General features: G+C 36.6%; 1 protein-coding gene across 1 annotated transcript in view; it reads left to right on the top strand.

Moving 5' to 3' along the window:
• Positions 1 to 1,604: 1,604 nt before the first annotated feature.
• The window catches only part of vwa3a (von Willebrand factor A domain containing 3A), a 46,158-nt gene continuing 29,017 nt past the window's right edge, over positions 1,605 to 18,745 (top strand). The window contains exons 1-14 of the mRNA XM_081377993.1: positions 1,605 to 1,700; positions 1,783 to 1,877; positions 3,759 to 3,839; positions 4,773 to 4,827; positions 4,917 to 5,018; positions 5,122 to 5,228; positions 8,190 to 8,315; positions 11,061 to 11,160; positions 11,236 to 11,298; positions 12,607 to 12,738; positions 14,003 to 14,141; positions 16,578 to 16,681; positions 16,776 to 16,856; positions 17,240 to 17,337. Of these exons, the coding sequence (XP_081234119.1) occupies positions 1,617 to 1,700; positions 1,783 to 1,877; positions 3,759 to 3,839; positions 4,773 to 4,827; positions 4,917 to 5,018; positions 5,122 to 5,228; positions 8,190 to 8,315; positions 11,061 to 11,160; positions 11,236 to 11,298; positions 12,607 to 12,738; positions 14,003 to 14,141; positions 16,578 to 16,681; positions 16,776 to 16,856; positions 17,240 to 17,337 (1,367 nt within the window). The 5' untranslated portion in view covers positions 1,605 to 1,616. The remainder of the gene's footprint in view (positions 1,701 to 1,782; positions 1,878 to 3,758; positions 3,840 to 4,772; positions 4,828 to 4,916; positions 5,019 to 5,121; positions 5,229 to 8,189; positions 8,316 to 11,060; positions 11,161 to 11,235; positions 11,299 to 12,606; positions 12,739 to 14,002; positions 14,142 to 16,577; positions 16,682 to 16,775; positions 16,857 to 17,239; positions 17,338 to 18,745) is intronic.

Below are 18,745 nucleotides of genomic sequence, written 5' to 3'. Positions count from 1 at the left end.
TATTTTTCATGGCCGGTAAATTTTCTTAAATCACTGGCCATTACCATGTGTGGCAAAAAGTTAGTTTTTAGGCCCTGCATACACGTTTGTGAAAATTGTGCTTATGCCATACATTTGTCCACGAATATGTATTTGTTTGACAGCAGATATTCATATTTCACATAAATGGGTTGTTGGGTGTGTGATGGGAAGTCCGAATCTTTTCCGCAAACTGGTTCTTTCGGACAGTTCGTTTCAATTAACCGGTTAAAAAAATAACGTTTAACAATTTCTTTGTGTACAAAATCACACAATGTTGTCACATATACGCAATTATATTATTAAAGCACCCAATAATGACGTGAAACGCGAATGTTATTACATAAGCATACTGTCAAACTTGGTGAACTGGATCAGTAAGTTTAATCAAAAGAACCGAATCAAAAGAACCGGGTCAAAAGAACGACTCATTCGCGAACTGAACATCAGTCTGACTCTTTTACCGTCTATGGTCTTCCAGGGAAAAGTGCCATCCGTTTAGATATCTAAGGTTACATCAGTACTTCTCGTGTTTTGTCTCAGCAATAATAACAGTAGGCTTAATGCTTTAATTAATAGCAAACTGTGGCACTGATCATGAATATATCAACATGAGCTCGTGAGGCGCACTCGTGCTGAATGGCTCAGTGTGTTGCTATGGAGACGCCTAACACAGCAGCTGTCAGTCACTGATGAGTGTGAGCCGCACACGGACGTTTACTGGTTTCTGCGCGAGAGCTTCAGAACCAACACCGTCACGTGAAGGTAAACATTATTGATAAGCTCGCGACACCTCACCATGATTTTTCCTGCATACTTGTGTTGTTGCTACGGTAAAATCACAAGAAACGATTGTAGAATCTCCTTTCAGAAACTTTCTTTATCATAGGCCTATTAAAATGCACGAGATGGAGATATTAGCTTCTTGATAAAACTGTTACTAATAACAACAATAATACTATCGGTTAACCTAATGCTTACAGCCAGTACTCAAGGCACTTTAAAAAAGCATAAACATAAAAGTACCAAACAATATAAGAACAAACTATTGGTCAAACGTTTGGGTCCTGTTTTTTTTTTTTTTTTTTTTGGTGCGTTAGGTCTGCATTTATTTGATCAAAACCACAGTAAAATTGTGAATTAGTAAAATTCAAAATAAATGTTTTCTATATACTTTACTCCTGTGATCAAAAGCAGAATGTTCAGCATCATTACGCCAGTCACATGATCCTTCAGAAATCACTCTAATTATGATTTGCTGCTGAAGAAAACTTTTTTTTTCAGGATTCTTCGATGACTAGAAAAAAATAAATAAATAAAAAACAGCATTTATTTGAAATATAAATATTTTGTAACAGACACAAGTGAACTAAGCAGTTGTTAGAGATCAGTACTCAGAGAGTTACTTCATCGAATTATTATACACTGTTATTATTCCACAGAGAACCTGTGGCATCGGGAAGTTCCTCCCCTCTCCGTATGGAGCAGAAGAAGACGGGACCCCTCGAGTGGTGACCTTACACGACAGATCCGGTTTCTATGTTCATCTGTGCTTGATTTGCAGATTATAAAGAGACATTTCCCCCTGTCTTGTGTATATGGTCTTTAGGGAAGAGAGCAGTGAGTCTCACATGGAGACGAGTGATCGGTCCACCATCTTCAGACAAACCCAAACTGCAGACGTACTGGTGCCTTCATTACCTATAATCATGCAGTTATTATAAGCATCATTGCTGTGTGAAGTGATGACTCTGTTGTTGGCAGGATCGCAGTGAAGTGTACGAGAGCTCAGAGCGATGGCTGGAGAACTGTGGACTGACTCTCTCTCGCCCCCTCTCTCTCTGCAACACTCGTCCTGTGTGAGTTTACTGCTGACTCTTACACACCCTGTGTCCGTCTATACACTGATGCAGCCCAACCAACCTCAACGCTCCTATTATAACTAACTGAGCTAAGATACAGTCAAACCAAAGATTATTCAGACACTTTGACCTGATCATGTTTTGCTTAAGTGTTTTTTCTTTAATTGCTAATGCTCTTTTTACACACAGACTGAATACAATGAAGCATTTCTTAGTAACTGGTTGATCTAAACTGGTATTATCTAATTGTGTGGTTAAATTTAACAGCTGACAGATATTCAACATAATTCATCCGAGAGACAGTCTAACAGAAGGACAGAAACATCAACTGATCTGATAACTCTGAGTTCTAGTCATATTTTATTACCACTTACAGTGAATAAACTGTGATAATGTGAGAAATGTTGAAGGTGTCTGAATAGATGTTGGTTTGACTGTAAGTGTAAACAGGCCCGACTGTGAACAGATCGCAGATTTATTTATTTTTTGGCACCAGTTATGCCATCAAAAACGAATTCCCCACACAATATCGGTTCAGCAATCGTCTCGGTTCGGGTTTTAGAAACCAGGTGGTGGAATTATAATTACCTGCTGTTCTCAGAACAAGGAAACATGAGTTATTGATGATGCTTATTCTTGTGGAAATATAAACCATGCTTTCAGATCTGAAACACATCACTAATACAGGTAACAAACCATTATTTGACAGTTTAAAGTAGTATGTGTTGCCTCTTTTTTACAGCGAGAAAAGCATAATAACCTAGTGAAAAAGAAGTGGCTTAGTTGAACTGAATGTGCACTTGTAGTGCATTTAAAAACAGTATAAAAAAGTATATTTTACTTGCATATAATATAATATTCATGCAATTAAGTGTACTTAAAGAGAGCACACTTTTTATGATTTAACACATTTAAGTACACTTTTTAAAAAAAAAAATTGTCATGCTTTAATGTACACTTATTTTGATGTGTTGACTAACATACTAAAAACACACACTTGATTTTACCAGTACTGCTATTTGAAGTTAAAGTCCCCATGAAATCAAAGTTGAAGTTGTAATGGCTTTTAGTATGACTTGGTTAGCCTTTCTGTTGTCTATAATCTGGTGTCCTCCAAAACAATGACAGCATTTGCATTTAGAAGATATAAGTGTTCGAAACTAACAGTCTCTCACTTCCGCCAATAAAGATCAATGGTTTTGATGACATCATTGCACTTCAGCTTCTCATCAGATTTTTCTGTCCAATCAAATGCTCTCTAGAATCTGAAGCTCCGCCCCCTAAATTATAAATAAACACTGAATCTGCAGCTGAAATCGGTCACTTGTTCACTCATTTACTATTTTCTAGATGGTGAATGGCACATAGTGCACTTTAGGGAATGATTCAGAGTCAGACAATGTAAATATGTTTTTATTATTATTATTATTACCATATATTCTTGTCAGTAAACTTCAGTCACGTTCAGTTGTTGTTTCAGTTTCATTTTCATGAACGTTTCTCATTATTTACCTTGTTTCTTGGTTACCAAGTATGTTTTCATTGGTTGTCATGGCTACTCATTGATTACACACACCTGATCCTTGTTCACTCAGTATATATTGCACTCGGTTCAGTTTGCTCATTGTCTGGTGTTGATAATTGTGCTCTAGCACACTGTTCCGTCGTTGACTGATTACTCTCTTGTTTCGTTTAATAAAGTTTATGCTGCTATTTGATCTGCTTGGCTTACCTTTGTCTTCTTCCTCGTTCCTAGCATTTTCTTTATTCAAAACATTTTGAGGTGAAATATGACAGATGTCTCTCTCTCTCTCTCTCTCTCTCTCTCTCTCTCTCTCTCTCTCTCTCTGTCTGTCTCTCTCTCTCTCTCTCTCTCAGTTCTGAAAGAGGAGACGGGCTGAGCAGACAGATGCACATCAGCAGTGAGTCACTGGCTGACTTTGAGGAACAGCTTTACACGTGAGAATCATCTCCACTACTTGTTTACAGTCGCCATGATGATGCTTTATCATTTTCTGAATGCAGTACATGTGATTTATATGCTATACAGCCCCATCAACGTGGAATTAATTACATTATATGAGAAAATACATTACAGTATATGATACAGATTAAATAATGTAACTATAATTGTTTTGTGGGGGCAGACACACTAGTGAAGCATTGCATTGACAGCAAATGACTTTAGAACTCAGTATATTATTATTAAGTTTTATTACAAAATTGACAAATTTTCAAGGTTTGCGTTCTTGAGCCACCAGGCACTGTTGTTGTACGAGTCAAAACTAACTTTAGCTGGACAATAACTTATTCTAGAGCCAAAACAATCTCTGTAACTTTAATTTCCTATTATCACTGTAAAGCTGCTTTGAAACAGTCTATATTGTTAAAGCACTATATAAATGAAGGTGACTTTTAATTGGTGTTTTTTTAATATAATACACCAAATTAACCTGACAGCCCAAGTATTAATATGAACAGTGTCTATTTTTACCAAGTGCAAATAGCCTGCCTTGTTGGCAGAGGCTATTTACACTAACTCCACCCACTTTTGTAACCAAAAATTACAAAAGACACCTGTCTGATAACTGGATCAGTGGTGGGAGGCATTAAAGGGATAGTTCACACACAAAAAAAAAAATCTGTTATCATTCACTCATCTTCAAGTTCTTCAAAACCTTTATTACTGTGTAAGGGCGGGCTTTAGGTACAGGGTCAAAACGTCCCAGTAAGGCAATACAATTGCCATAAGACAATACACTGAGGTGCAAATAGTATAAATAGCACCTACTATCTACACTTAGTGCAAAGAAAATTCTGCCTAATATGAATCTGATGATTGATGGCTACACTAATGTTTAATTCAGATGTTTTGATCTGTTTTTTTTGTAGTGCCATTGAGATGTACCATGACCGAATTAAGTGGCTCAGTCAAGGAAACCGAAAGGTAACCTTGATCTCTGAGAAATCCTCACATGAATCTGGTTCAGGCTGACGAGCTTTGGTACCCAGTGTTGGTTTGGTTTGATCTGTCAGGTGTTTGGGGTGGTGAACGGATCCCGAGTCGGAGTGCTTGTCGACACATCTGATTTCAACGCCTCTACAGAGAGACTAGCAGATCTACAGCGAGAGCTCTTAGTAGGGTCTCAATATGCTTCATACTTTATTTTGCTAATTGAATCAATTACACGGCTCATTTGTGTGGTTTTTCTTCTTACTTGCTTATGTAACACCATCAAAGACTCTCATTGAGGAGCAACTTTGCTTCAAAAACCAACTGTATCTCCTGTCCTACGGCTCGGAGGTCAGCAGCCTTTGGGACAAACCACTAGATATCAGCCCACTAAGGTGAGTGAGGCTGTGTGAATATCATCTGTCTGTCTCATTTGCATAGTGTTATTTTCATGATTCATACGGACAGTGATCCTGTAAGTCCTTCGGGTTTTAGAAACGGCTCTGCCTGTCCATTATTTTAATTAGTTTCTGTTTAGAGTGACTCCTTGTTTTATTTTAGGTTGTCATGAGGGATGAGTGGGCACATGTGAGAACAGTTTGTACTTGTATTAGACGCCAAGAAATCACTAGAGAGGAGGGGATGGAAGGACAAGAGAGGGAACGGGGAGATGAGATAATGAGAGAAGAGGATAAAGGCCACGGTTCTGACACAAATTAAAACTGATTTTTGCCTCTCGTCATTCAAAATGAATCATTCTTCAAAACATTTGTATTTGAAACACGGTGATGATAATGAAATGAGACACTCATAGGCAACAGCTTAACTGAAACAGAACCTCATTTGGCTCATTGACACACACAGCAACTCAACACAAATAGGGAGACTGACCTTACAGTGTATTTAAATAGAGTTTACATTAGCGTGTGTTGCTAAGTCTGAGGTGTAATTGTAGATATCCACACGTCAACACATCCACTATCTTGGAACAGTCAATATTTTAGGCGCTGCTCATCATTCAGACTAACTTCCCAGCATTTGTTTAGCCATAGTTGTAAGAAACACAGATGTCTAGGCTTCTCTGATGAGTTTTAACCAATAATCATTTTTATTTGCTGTATGCATCTAACTTTATTGATAAACCTAATCCTGTGAGAATCAGCTGCTAAAGAGATATAGATATTCATAGGCTACATATGAATAAATTGTAGACGCACATTAATCTTGCTCTCGAGTGCTCACAGAACAACTTTGATTGTGTCTTTGTGTCTTTAGTAAGTCCTGACATTAGTTTTTAACGACAAAAGAGGGTTTGCACTGACGCAAGATGTTAGTACATCTGGCCCTATGTTTCCACAAAGGATGAATGTGATGCTTCCTTAGAATATGACATCTAAAATAAGACATATTGTGCAGCATAATTAAGATACCTACCTTTTGAACAGCTTTCATGCGGGGAGTTCATCCATGACGCCTGCGGAGGCAGCTCATTACACAGCAAATTCCCCAGTGTTAAATTAACACCCCTCAGTGTTCGTATGCGTCCACACTACAGAGTGTTAAAAAAACACTGAAGCAGCGTTGAAGTTAATGAGAAAATGAAGTGATGGTTGAGCATTAGTGATAAAAAGGATGTGATGGTGAAGAAATAAGCGACATGTGACTACACCGGTATCATTGCTGGGAGGTGGGAGGAGTTTTTCCCTCTTTTGCACCTCGCTTTTAAATTGCTAATTTGAAAGCGAAAGTAAAATGTGCACGGCCGCACTGGCATTCACAACGTTTTTCAGTAAATTCCTATGAAAGTTAGACTTTTATAATGAACTGAAAAGGCTCGCTCTGCTCTGCGCCAATGGACACGCATTTTACTTTCACTTTCAAATTAGCGCTAATTCAGGACTAAACAATTGCTTGAATGGTGAGTTCATTATTATTCTTATTGAAAAACACAACAACAAAACAGTACAATGACAAACTTGCTTAAATAGGCGCTTTTACATTTCGCTTTTGGACCCCAATCTTCCTTCATCGTCTTGTCAGTCAAGAGTGAGGTGAAATCTGAGAGACTTGTTCGGCTCACGCTGCATTGAGCAGACAGATTCAGTTTTTAACTGTAGTGTCTGTTCTTTAACTGAACTAAATTATTTTTATTACTATAAAGAATCAAAACAATGGTGGGGATTGGCAAGTGATGTAACCGGTGTTGCGGCGGTAACACGGGCATCACCGACTATTGCAGCAAGCGCAATTATTGATGAACACCTGTTGTTGACAAGCAGAATCACTGAAGGAAAGAGGAACTACAAGAACAGAAAAAAAAGAGTCATCAATATGGTGACCAGTGTTTGCTTTTGTTGGACTCTTGACTTTTTAACTTTAGTTTATTTGGCTGTTGCAACTTTGTGTTTATAAAGTAAAGCACATTTGTTATGGCAAAATAAACTATGATCAGATCCTGATGGTTATGTTTTGATAATGACATAATCATAATGTAATGGCATTATTCACTGATGTCATTCAGAGTCTAAAGCTCGAGTTAATGAAAATAATAGGCCTATTCATTCATTCAGCAAGCATTGCAACATGGTGTTTTTTTGTTTGATTTTCACCATTGTTAAGTGTTTTTTTTTTTTTTTTTTTTTTTTTTTAAACCTTTAGATTAACAGCACTGCTGGATCACAAGCTGTAGCATCACAGGACTACGATAATGGACAATTTATAAAACGTCACCTATATAATCAAATGTTGGATGAGGTTGAATCAGGTTACTGCATGATGACTATAATATAATTAGTACATAGACAACATCACATGACCACATTTTCTTTTGAGTTTTGTTTGCCACAACAAATCTGCTTCATAAAGTTGCAGCAGCCAGAAAAGAAAAAAAAAGTTACAAGTAAAGGTTCTGAAAGAGCCAAACTAAAGCAAACAATGATCACCATAATGGTGATCATCATCTAAACCTCTGAAAACCTACCAATAAGAACTTTTGTAGATGTATGACAGAAATGAACTGGTTAAAAATAAGTGCAATAATGTGTAATGGCTGGAAGTCAGTTGTAGTTGTTGTGTTTCTGCTCGTCTTTCCTTCAGTGATTCTGCTTGTTTACAGAAGGTGTTCGTCACTAATGCTCAATCATCACTTAATTAATTGCAATCATCTCATTAACTTCAACACTGCTTCAGTGTTATTTTAACACTCTGAAGTGTGGACACATTTGACTCAGTGCTAATGTAACACTGAGTGTTTTGTGAATTCAGCTATATTATCACTTTTGTTTTGCTACACATAAAGAGTGTGAATGAAAGTCTGCAGCAGGAGGCTCTTTTCTTAATGTCCCATCCCATCTCAGGCTCAGGGAGTGTTACGCGTGGATCATGCAGCTTCGAGCGGGTGGAGGCTGTGATCTCCTACAGGCGATACAGAAAGCACTGACCCACTCACAGCTGGACACGCTGCTCATCATTCAGGCCGCTCGGTGAGAGTTTGTTTTGTTATGATGAATCACTCTTTCTTAACTTGAGCCTGCAGTCATTTAATTCCCTTTCACCTTTAGACATATTTGCAGTCCATTGTCCTGAAATAGTTTGAGTTCTATAATTGGACATATCTGAGGAGAAGGTTTTAAAATAGCAGTCAAGGCCTATTACCTCTCCCAGCAAAATAGAGTGAAACAGCAGGGCCATGGAAGTAAAACTCATTTTCACTTTCTCCATAGAGAAATAGATGTTAAGTGATAACATAAGCCTTTTTCCCACCGTTGGGCCATAACAAGTGGAAATATAACTGGAGCTATTTCTTCCCAGCTAGCAGGGAACGTTCTCAGAACGTTGGCTAACATTCCCTACAAGTTTGGTTAATGTTTTAAAGAAAACATTTAAATGTAATGTTCAAAGAATGTTTTGAGGATGTTTTCTCATTCCAAATAATGTTTCTATAAGGTTAAATGTAAACTAAGCTATAACGTTTTAACTGTAACATTTTGAGGATGTTTTTAGAGAATGGTTTCCTACACAGCAAAAACTCCAGTGTTAAATTAACTCTTCTGGAGTTAAATCACACAATTTAGTGATTAATTGTGTGATAATTGACCATTATTGAAGACACCTGATGTTAACAAGCAGTATCACCAAAGGAGAAAATCTAATTTTTAAGTAACCATTATGGTGATCAGTGTTTGCGTTAGTTGGGCTCTTGACCCTTAAACCACTAACTTTAGATTTTGTCTGGCTGTTGTAACTAAGTTATACTTGACAGATGAACAAAGATAAAAGGTGATCAGGTGGTGTTGGCTATGTTTTAACGTAATCATCGGTTGACCTGAAACTCATTTACACATAGTCATTTAGCAGATGCTTTTATCCAAAGTGACTTACAACAGAGGACTAAAGTTTAAAGAGTGTTGATTGCAGCAGCCTGGTGGTTTTATAGCATACAATTTGTTGCATTTTCTATAGAATCCAAAATATTTCTTACAAGTTCTGTTCAAAATATTTTATTTAGACACACAGACATCAAGAATGAGTGTATGAATCTCAACAATGGTGACAATAATAAAGAATGTTGCAGTGCATTCTGGGTGCCACCAATCAAAACTCATTCATGGCTCCCATCATGCACTGCGTTATGAATAAATTATGATCTGAATTGTCTTAGTAATTTCATTTTCCTAATTAAATATTTTGTTTGTCACCATTGTTGAGATTCATACACTCATTCTTGATGTCTGTGTGTGCCTAAACATTTGTTTTATTTTTATCAAAACAACTTTTAAGAAATCTTTTGGAATAAATAGAAAAGTCTGGATCTTATGTTGTAGAATCACTTGATATAATCAACAATCTAAATCTAAGTCAGAGATTAAAGGTGGTATCAGCGATTTCAGGCCCAAACATAAATGATCACATTCATCTAATATTTCGCTAGCTGCACGCCCCATAAGCATGCTGTCAAAAAAACGCGTCTCTCTAGGTAGCCTAGGCTCTGAGATCTGCACACAAAAACAGTTGGTATCAGCATCACTCAAAACCAAAATAAATAGTGTTCCAACCAATCACCGACAGGGGCGGGTGTTGTGAGGTTTTGCGCTCGTGCACGGCTGCCTATGACGGCTGCACGCGAAAACCTCACAACACCCACCCCTGTCGGTGATTGGTTGGAACACTATTTGTTTGGGTTTTGATTGTTTGGCCAAACAGACTGAAAACAGCTGTTTTTGTGTGCAGATCTCAGAGCCTAGGCTACCTAGAGAGACGCGTTTTTTGACAGCATGCTTATGGGGCGTGCAGCTAACGAAATATTACATGAATGTGATCATTTATGTTTGGGCCTGAAATCGCTGATACCACCTTTAAGCTCTAAATGAGTTTTGTGATTCAGGTCAAATGATGATTATGTCAAAACATAATCAACAATGTCTGATCATCTTTTCTCTCTGTTCATCTGGGAGTTATAACTCAGATTCAACAGCCAAACAACATTAAAAGTTAAACATGTAAGGGTCAAGAGCCCAACTAAAGCAAACACTATTCACCATAATGGTAACTTAAAATAGTGATTTTTCTCCTTCAGTGATTCTGCTTGTTAACATCAGATGTCTTCAATAATGGTCAATCATCACTAAATGAATCACCTAATTATCTCATTAACTTTTATCACTGGAGTTTTTGCTGTGTACCTTTTAGGAGAACATTCTGGGAACCAAAATAAAACTACCTGCTGAAAACATTATTAGAACTTCATGGTAATGTTCTCAGAAGAGTAGACCAATCACAACAGACTGGGTCATCTGACCAATCAGAGCAGAGTAGACCAATCACAACAGACTGGGTCATCTGACCAATCAGAGCAGAGTAGACCAATCACAACAGACTGGGTCATCTGACCAATCAGAGCAGAGTAGACCAATCACAACAGACTGGGTCATCTGACCAATAAGCTGCAGTGTGTATTATGAGAAAGTTAAAGTGTTTTTTTGATTATGGATGGATGTAAACCTATTATAGGAGACTAACAAAATTATGAGCCTTTAAAATATCATAATGGGGCACTTTAAGTGTAATAATAGATTGAGTTAATTTTGCTTAGAACTCTATATTGTAGATGTTCATGGAGGAAATAAATGGGAAAAAATGCTTTGGAACCAAGGCAGCTGAAAAAATGGGGGGTCAATGTTTGCACACTGTTATATAATGATTATTAAATGCATATATTTTATTTTCAGGCCTGATCAGCCGGTGGACGTTATATGTGATTGTTTAGCTGTGAAGCGAATGCCCTGTGTTCATGCGGTCGCCTACAACAGTAGCAGTCCCGCCACCATCGTGAGGATTGACTCGTCTGTATTTAATATGCACAGGGACATTCTCCACCTCACTGACTGATGTGTCCTGTCCTAGGAGACTGTGAAGCGGATGGCAGACGTCTCTGGGGGGAGATATCACCTGTTTTCTGCTGCACTGGTAATCTGAAAATACATCGAAACGAACCTAAAAATACTCACAATTATTTCTTAAACTGACATGAAACTGATATTACATACAGTGGCAACAAAACGTATTTGGACAATTAAAACTTATCACTCAAAAATTCATACTATTACATAACAAAACATCATTAAATGACATTTATTTGGTCAACTTTTTCACAAAATTATGTTTTTGTAGGTTTGAAATTATAGTAGATATAATTGAAAAAAATTAAGACAAAAAGTATTTGGAAACTTGTTATTGTCAGATGTTAGTGGTTCATGTTCATACTTAAAGGAATAGTTCACTCAACAATGAAAACTTGTTTTACAATTAAATTGTATTCATCTTCGAAACACAAATGAAGATTTTTTTTAGTGAAACCAGATTTCTGTCCCTCCATTGAAAGTCATTTCCACCAAAAACTTCACGCTTCATAAGAGAAATTTCATACAACTTTCAAAGTTCTAGAACATTTTGTTCTCACGCGTCAAGCAAGTACGGTTAAACTGCCATTGACCATATTTAAAGTGCTCTATGTATATACGTTGTTTAATTTATATGTGAATAAAAGCCCAAATTAAACCTGTTCATTGTAAAAAGTGTCCATGTCTCTTCAGAAGATTAAACTGCTTTTACTTTTACAATGTCTTAATGAACTCATTGAAGTTGGAAAATGTTAATTGCGTATACTTTCAATGGATGGACAATAATGATGATTTAAGAAAAAATGGGTTAGGGTTAGGGTTAGGGTTAGGGTTAGGGTTAGGGTTAGGGTTAGATTTGATTGGACCACCAGAAAAAATGTCTTTATGTTCCAAAGATGAACGAAAGTCTTACAGGTTTGGAACAACATGCGGGTGAGTCAATGATGACAGAATTCACATTTTTGGGTGAACTATCCCTTTAATTTGAGACTCTACACCTGTGTGAACTTGAGAAGAACTGAGTCACACAGCCACTAAAAATCACCAAAACAGCAGCTGATTAAAAGTCACTGAGCAGAAATGATGAAGAAAGGTTAAATTATTGAAGAGAAAAGCACCATTTCACCACAGATGATGATTGCTTTGATATTTCGTTCCAGTGACCTTCAGACATGTTTGTGTGTTGTCAGTGTTCAAATACTGTTTTGGTACCGCTTTATCTTATAAATGGTATAGGGATGTGTGTGTGTGTGTGTGTGTGTGTGTGTGTGTGTGTGTGTGTGTGTGTGTGTGTGTGTGTGTGTGTGTGTGTGTGTGTGTGTGTGTGTGTGTGTGTGTGTGTGTGTGTGTGTGTGTGTGTGTGTGTGTCTCCCAGGGCGTGGTGGACAGCAGTACAGATGTAGATCTGCTGTGGGAGGAGATTAAAGCAGCTCGGGATGTTCTTACCCAAATTCAGGACATGCGTCAGGGTCGAGTCGGAGACAAAGCTGTCACTGTTGAGTCAGAGGTGAATATAGTACATATTATTCTCTATATCAGCGTCACTGTTTCTGAACTCCATTGTAGTCTTGAGTTTTCTTCCAGGAACGAACACGTCACAATATTCCTCATTTAAATAATTCATACGCTAAATAAAGGGGCGGGGCCTGGTGGAGTTAGTTAGTAGTGTTGAAACTAGTGGTTATGGTTAGGGGCGGGACATTTCCCGAACACACTCGAAGTGTTTGACCAATCACAACACACTGATCCAGCCAACCAATCAGAGCACAGTGTGCTTTTCAGGAGGAGGGGCTTCATAGAGACAGGAACTAAACAGAGCGTTACTGGCAGACTGGGAAGAGAGGCGCTGCCTGCAACAATGGAGAATATGAGGAAAACAATGTGTTTTGTGAACATTCAAGCATGAAAACCTGTTCTAGTACAACCTAAAAACAAAATCAAGGTCCCCTTTAACACACTTAACTAAACCTTCAAAAAAGTGCACTTTGTAAGAATGTACAAATTTAAAGTTTCACCTTAAATTACATTTTAAGTAACTATTTTTTAATAATATGTTGTCATGCTTTAAAGAAGTGCACTAGTTTAGATGTTGACTAACATACTAAAGCATGTGTAAAATAATTTATTATAATTTTAACTGTATGTGTGTTATTTGATAATACATTTAAAGTTAATATATTTTAAATGTGCTAAACTGCAACATCATCATTACAACTGGTGTACAAATGGATTCACAAAAACATATAAAATACATACATAAATATAGTGCCATTTCTATTGAAACTTGTAAGTATATTTTAGTTTACCATAAATGTTTTTCAGTACTTTCAGCAATACACATATAAAACACATGTAAAAATGTACTTATATACTGTAAGTGGGTCAAAATACACTCTAAAGTTCAACTAATGGCAGTTAATATAAATTTAAACTATAATATATTTTCATTTAATTAAAAATAACATGTAGTTAAGTGTCCGAAAACTCAGTTTGAACCCAAATATATAATTTCCATACGTACTCTTTTATAAAAGTATGCTAAAGTGTACTTCATTTTGACATGGGTAAATATAAAAAGAGCTGAATTTTACTTTAAGAAATTCCAACATAGTATATGTCCACAAAAACATGGTATTGGTATGATATCATGTTAGCACCATGGCACTTTTTGTTATTGAAATGTTTGTGTTTTCTACCAGTTTCTCGTATGATGCATGTTTCACGGTTATGAGGGCTGGAAATGTTTTCAGTCTTAACCTCTGCCTTTCCAGATCTCCAGGGGTTTGGACAGTCTCACTCTTTCTGACTTCAGTCCTGTCAGTTCTGCTCTCGGCGGTCCGCTGCGCATCAAACCCGCGGGTCCAGCGCCCAGCAGCTCCAGAGACTGGCTGAAGACCCATGGCCTCAAGGGTATCTTCACAACCTCTGAGGGGTTCACTCTTCAGTTTAATCATTCTGCAACATTCTGACGCATGACATATGACAAATACGACATATATCCAAGTGAAACAGAATTTTGACCAAGAAAAAGTAGGGTGTACTGTAAACATAGGGTCACTTGCAATTTTAATGTTGACCGTAAATATAAATATTTTTGACCGTAAATATAAATATTTAAAAATATGTTGTCCTCCTGCCTCGGGACTACAGGTGAAAATTAGCATTTATGCTATAACCTGGCTCATTTTCAGTCTGTACAGAAATGTTAGACTGTTCATTAATGTGCACTGTCCCAAATAAATAACTAAATAAATATAAAATTTAAAATTTTAGAATTTTAAAATTGTAAATATTTATATTTTTTTAAATATAAAGTCGCATGAAACAGAAGTTGCACTGGTCTGCACTGTAAAAAAAAATCGTAATTTTAACGGTAAAAGACTGTAAAAATGCTACAGTGAAAAACTGTTAATTGGTTAACAGAAAGTTTCCGTACTATATATACGGTAAATAACTGTGATAGATCTAATGGTACATTTCATGTAATTTTACTGTAAAATACCGTTAAATTTACAGTTTTGGAAGTGAAAAAGAAAAACTCATTGTATAATTTACAGTGAAAAACCGTAAATTGACATTCCCACAATTTCCCTGTGTGACACTTCACATTTGATGTATTTTTGTTGAAATAACTGTTTCTTCATAGTTTTCTTCGCTTTTTTCTAATCAGTTATGTACATTAGGGTTTTATGTTACATTTAATGTTGTTAAATGAATGTTTATTGCATTTTTTAAATTTCATGTGTGCTACCGTGATGGTGTTTAATGTTTGTGTGAATGACACTGTGCAGCTTCTATGCGTTAGAATTAACTTTCTTGTGGAAGAGCTGCTTGTGATGAGCTTTGATTGATCATGTGACTCTCATCACTACTGTGATTGGTGGTTATCAGTATATTACAATGGTACAAAACAGATAGGATGGTAAATTCACATTATATCAGATAATAAAATACGGTTTATTACTGTAAATTTTAAATTTACTCCTTCAATAGGACGGTAAATTCACATTATATTAGAAAAATAAAATACGGTTTATTACTGTAAATTTTAAGTTAAAGGTGCATTGCGCAAGTCTTTGAGTTTTTGCAGAACTATGCCCCCTCTGGCGACAAGCGAAACTGCAACCAGAGGTGTGCACGCTGCATGACGTCACGCCCAGTCTCAAATTCCGTCCCGAATCCCTCTTATTTATTTTACTGTACAGGATTATAGAGGCAGTCGCAGTGATCAGAGAAGGGCTCATTCAGCCCATCAGGCAATTGCTTAAGCATGTATGGGTTAGAAAAACGGGTATTTTTAACATGAAATGTTGCGCAATGCACCTTTAAGTCGGTAAAACCAATAATGTTGCTACCGTTTTTTTGACGGTAAAGTTCAGGCAACCACCATGAAGCTGCCGTTTTTTTACCGTAAAAATCACGGTTTAATTTTTTAGAGTGTGTTCTTCCCTATTGTGATGTATATATAAGAGTGAAACGGCTTCTCAAGCAGTAAAATTTACGGTAAAAAGTGGCAGCTGTGGTTGCTAGAAATTTACCGTAAAAAATACTGTAGCAACATTTTAGGTTTACAGATTAAAATTTGTAGTAAAAAACGTATTTCATTATCTGATATAATGTTAATTTACCGACCTATTGAAGTACCTGACAACCACCAATCACAGTGGTGATGAGAGTCACATGATGAGTCAAAGCTCATCACAAGCAGCTTTTCCACAAGAAAATGAATACTAGTTTATAGAAGTTGCACAGTGTCATACACTCAAACACTAAACATTAATTTAACAACATTAAATGTAACATAAAACCCTAATGTACATAACTGATTAGAAAAAAACTATGAAGAAACTTTATACAATGACTTATTCTTTTTCATTTCCATAAACTGTAAAATTACATTAAATGTACGGTTAGATCTATCACAGCTATTAACCGTATATAGTACAGAAACGTTCTGTTAACCAATTAACAGGTCTTTTACCATTAAAATCACAATATTTCACAGTGGGCGGGGCTTAATTTTGTCCATGGAGATTTGATTGGATGGTTGTGGTCTGCTATTGGTGCATCTCATGTGAGTGACAGGTTGCTCCGCCCTCACACCAGTAAACACCTAATCAGAGAAGAGAAGATATGTCGCTGCAAGAGGGAGAAGTTATTCTGATTCAATAGTCATTTTCTGAAATGCATAACTTGGACACAGTCACCTCTGATAACAGATCACTCTAAATTATAATGTGTGACCACCGAAAAGCACAGTCTGACAGTCTCCCAGACGTATTATTGCAGCATGTGTGAGTTTAGTCGCGAGTGTGTTTCTTGGCTCACAGTTGTGTGTTCCTGCAGCTCAGAAGCTGGATCTCTATCAGCTGCTGGCTCGAGATGCCTATTCTCCGCAAGAGACGTTTGTGCCAGTCTTGGGAAAGACTGTTTCCTCTACCGTTCATGAGGTGATGAACATGTCCTGCTGCATTTATGAGTCCGGTCTGAGTCCCATCTGTTCACCTGTACAGCAGAGCTAACTCGAACTGTGTGTGTTTGCAGCGGGTCATGGTTCAGTGCGAGTGGCATGATGGAACAGTGAAGAATCTGCATGTTGATCTTCCTTCACTGCTAAAGTATCAGGTACATTTTTTTTTTTTATCCACAAACTCCATATGATGAACTTGGACCAGCCAGAAACCTTGTAAAACCAGCTGCAACCTAACTAGAGCCATAAGCGATGCTAGCTGGTTCTCTAAACTCCACCAGTGAACCCGGTAAGCTCCCACTTGCAAGCAAACAGTAGCTTTACATTAGCTGACACTTTTCATACACCTATTGATAAAAAAAATATGGAGTATACAGGAGTCCCATTGAACCGATGTCTGTCGGCCAGAAAGGACATGTGTGCTATTCCATTCAAAATAAGTTTTATTTAACTGGATTTTGCTGAAGTTTTTGTCCAGCTGTGCAGAATCTGTTGGATTTTTCAGTATTTTCCACTTCATTTGGTCTTTCATGTGCAGAAGCGTCTGATGGGTGCTGTGTGTCTGTTTGAGAGGAGAGTGGAGTGGCTGAACGGGACGGCCAGCCGGCGGATATGGGGAACCGTGTGTGAGCAGAGGTGAGAACATTAGCCTTGAGATGGGGGCGTCCCAATCATTTCAGTAGCTCCCTTCCCAGTGCACTTCACAAATCATAGGGAGCATATGCTCTGAAGGGCACTGCGGATGGCATTGATAGCTATATTCATTGATAACCCCTTGTTAAAAACAAGTGCACTTTAGTATACTTTTAATTATAATTTTTTATTTAAAGAGTATTTATTATAATATACTTTAAAAGAATATAAGTGTGATCTGAATGTAATCTTTTCAACACGTATGCATGTTATTAACAGTTAAATGAAAATGTGTTCTAGTTTAAATGTATATTTAATTCAGTTAGTTTAGAACTTGACTGCTTTTTTGACCCGCTTAAGTACATAGGTACATCTTTATGTGTAGTTTCATACACTGCAAATAATGCTTTTCTTACTTAGTATTGTTGTCTTGTTTCCAGTCCATATATCAAAAATATGATCTAAAAAGTTATCAGTAAATGACAAGTAAATTAAGTAAAATGACATAAGAAATTATATCTTGTTTAAGTGAGTTTAAAACAAGCAAAATTATCTGCCAATGGGGTAAGAAAAATAATCTTGATTCAAATGGCAAATAATTTTATTAGTTTTAAGCAAAAACTCACTTAATTTAGATTTTTTTATATATATAATAAGATATAATTTATTTTCCTTTTATTTATCTAGTAAATGCTTCTTAATTTAAGAATTTTTAGATATTTGGACTTGAAACACGATATAAATACGTGTTTTGCAGTGATAATTTTTCTATTTTCTTTAAAATATGTTTTGACATTCATGACAAGCATTTATGATAAAGTAAAATATACTTTAATGCAATTTCTATTGAAACTTGTACTTAAATATATATATAATGAGAAAAGATTATTGAAACATAATCTTTTAAAATGTACTTTTATGTAAAACTTTTAATTTGACTTTTACAAAGTGCACTTTTTAAGTGTCCTTAAGTGTATTTAAAGAGAGTCACTCATAACTGTTTCTTAACACACTTAAGTGGCCTTTTATTTAATTAATTTTATATTATCTGCAAGTACAGATTACTTTTTAGGTACACTACAAGTGCACATTCAATACAATTAAGTGCACTTCTTCTTCACACTGGATATCACTTCAGAGGATGTGGAGGTTTATGTATGTCATCACACAGAAACAACAGTTTTATCAGCAGACATGCAGTGTGCCATGTTTAGAGGGCCGTGAATACTGCGTAGGGTTCCTGTCTCTTGTAGTTTTCAAATGGGTCTACTTGAGGACTTCAAAACTTAAAAAAATGCACTGTACAAGAGTAAACAAAAATAACCTTAAAATCGATCATGGAAATGTAATAATCCCAGCACAGACTCAACAGTATACAAAACAACAACAGCAGACGTGCACTTTACAGTCT

Source organism: Scardinius erythrophthalmus (assembly GCF_964197995.2).
Source record: "Scardinius erythrophthalmus genome assembly, chromosome: 1".
NCBI lineage: Eukaryota > Metazoa > Chordata > Actinopteri > Cypriniformes > Leuciscidae > Scardinius > Scardinius erythrophthalmus.
Note: the sequence above shows the minus strand (reverse complement) of the source record. Positions and strands in the feature narration are given on the sequence as shown.